The 1,839-nt window shown below is 33.0% G+C and overlaps 1 protein-coding gene across 1 annotated transcript in view; it reads right to left on the reverse strand.

Annotated features, from left to right (window-relative positions):
- The window catches only part of LOC106875431 (protocadherin Fat 4), a 483,512-nt gene that overhangs the window by 108,300 nt on the left and 373,373 nt on the right, over positions 1-1,839 (reverse strand). Inside the window, exon 28 of the mRNA XM_014923579.2 lies at positions 681-919. Within this exon, the coding sequence (XP_014779065.1) occupies positions 681-919 (239 nt within the window). The remainder of the gene's footprint in view (positions 1-680; positions 920-1,839) is intronic.

The raw sequence follows: 1,839 nt of genomic DNA on the forward strand, positions 1-1,839 counted from the left end.
TATATATATATATATATATATATATATATATATATTTATCTATCCATCTAACTGAAGAAAATCCATTATAGAACAGACCTTGCATCCATACATCAACAAAGAAAAGATAATGCATTGGGCCATGACGTAGACGCGTTTTGGTTGGTTCGTGGATGTGAGGCTAGCTAGTGACGTGTGTTCTATTCAGCATTTATTTTCAGTTATGACAAAATTTCTTTCAAACCACTTCTTATCAATTTAAAGAAAGGACATATGGTATATTGCAATTTTGGATACATTGTCTCAAAATAAGTTGAGGTTGTTATGTTTGGAATGCCTTTGTCATAAGTCTGACGAAAAATGAACTGGAATTAAATGACTCAAATTTTGGCTTAAAGCAAAAAAGTTTGAGAAGAGAATGAAGTCAACTGCATCGACTCTAGTGCTCAACTAATACTTATTTTATGGTTATCGAAAGGGTAAAAAGCAAACTCTACTACAGTGGCATTTGAATTCAGAACGTAAAAAGTCGAAAGAAATATGGTTGAGCATTTTACTCGGTAACGATTCTGCTTGCTCATCTAACTAGGCTTAAATAACAACTCAGATTACGAAAGCCGACACATAATACGCTTATAAACATAGAGGTATTCTCAGAGAAGAATATGAAATTTTAAAACATTTTATGAGCTTTTACTTACAATTGGTAAAACGCCTTCAAATCCTTCAAGAATATAAGATTTATATCCAAATGGAGAGTTGAATTGTGGGGGATTATCATTGATATCTTTAACAATAACATGAACTGAAGTTGTAACTGTGTATTCAGGAATTCCGCGGTCTATTACGCTTACTAAAAACTTGTATTCATTGACCGTTTCGGCATCAAGTATCTGCTGCGTTTTCAAATGGCCTTTCATCTTGTCAATAACAAAAGGTCCTTCAAAACAAAATATAGAGATATGGAAGTTTCTTAAATAAGTCTAAAATACTTTTGGAATATAAAAAACAAAACAAAACCCCCCCCAAAAAACCAACAACAAAAAAAAAGAAAAAAACCCAAAAAGCAAAAAACAAAGTGAAGCAAAAAAAAAAAAAAACAACCGAAAAACAGACCAAATGAAAAACAAAAGAGAAATACCAAACAGAAATATTAAAATGTTTATTAATAGTTAGGAGCACACAACGGACTTCTACATATTTTGGTTATAGAAAGTTTCTCTTTTTACACACAACCCCCTCCCAAACCAGACTATATGAAATGTCTCTTATAAATGTATAGATTTAGCTATTGAAGGAGAACAGACAAATAACAACTGATTTGTCTTGGACTTTTAATTTCCGAGTCGTAGGAGGTGATGTCATAACATGAGGCGTGTCTTGGGAATTTTAAACTATACGAAGCCGAATTCTTCTTCAGGTTTGATCACAGCTGATTTCCACCAGAGAGAAAAGAGAGAGAGAAAGATATATATATATATATATATATATATTTTTTTTATATATGACGTTGACCACTAACGTGGACATTCAATGTGCTAGAAATAGATCACATCCTGTGTCTAATAAGACCTAAATTGTTCTCAACATGAAATATAGCGTGATACCAAAACGTAAGCGGGCAAGACATTTAAAATCACCGAAAAAAAATATTATTAAACAGGGACCGGTTTCAAAATTTAACAATCTTACCGACTGTCTATTTCTCTTCAGCCTGATTTGTAATGCAACCATAATCATCAGAACCCCATACAAAGTTGCCCACCGCCATAGCTGCGCGTGTATATGGTTCTGCTAATTACAGCTTAATGGTAAAATTCAAAAGTCTTCGTTTTGGCGCGCTAATTCCAGGAATATGTC

The sequence above is a fragment of the Octopus bimaculoides genome, chromosome 15, assembly GCF_001194135.2.
Source record: "Octopus bimaculoides isolate UCB-OBI-ISO-001 chromosome 15, ASM119413v2, whole genome shotgun sequence".
In the NCBI taxonomy this organism is placed as follows: Eukaryota; Metazoa; Mollusca; class Cephalopoda; order Octopoda; family Octopodidae; genus Octopus; species Octopus bimaculoides.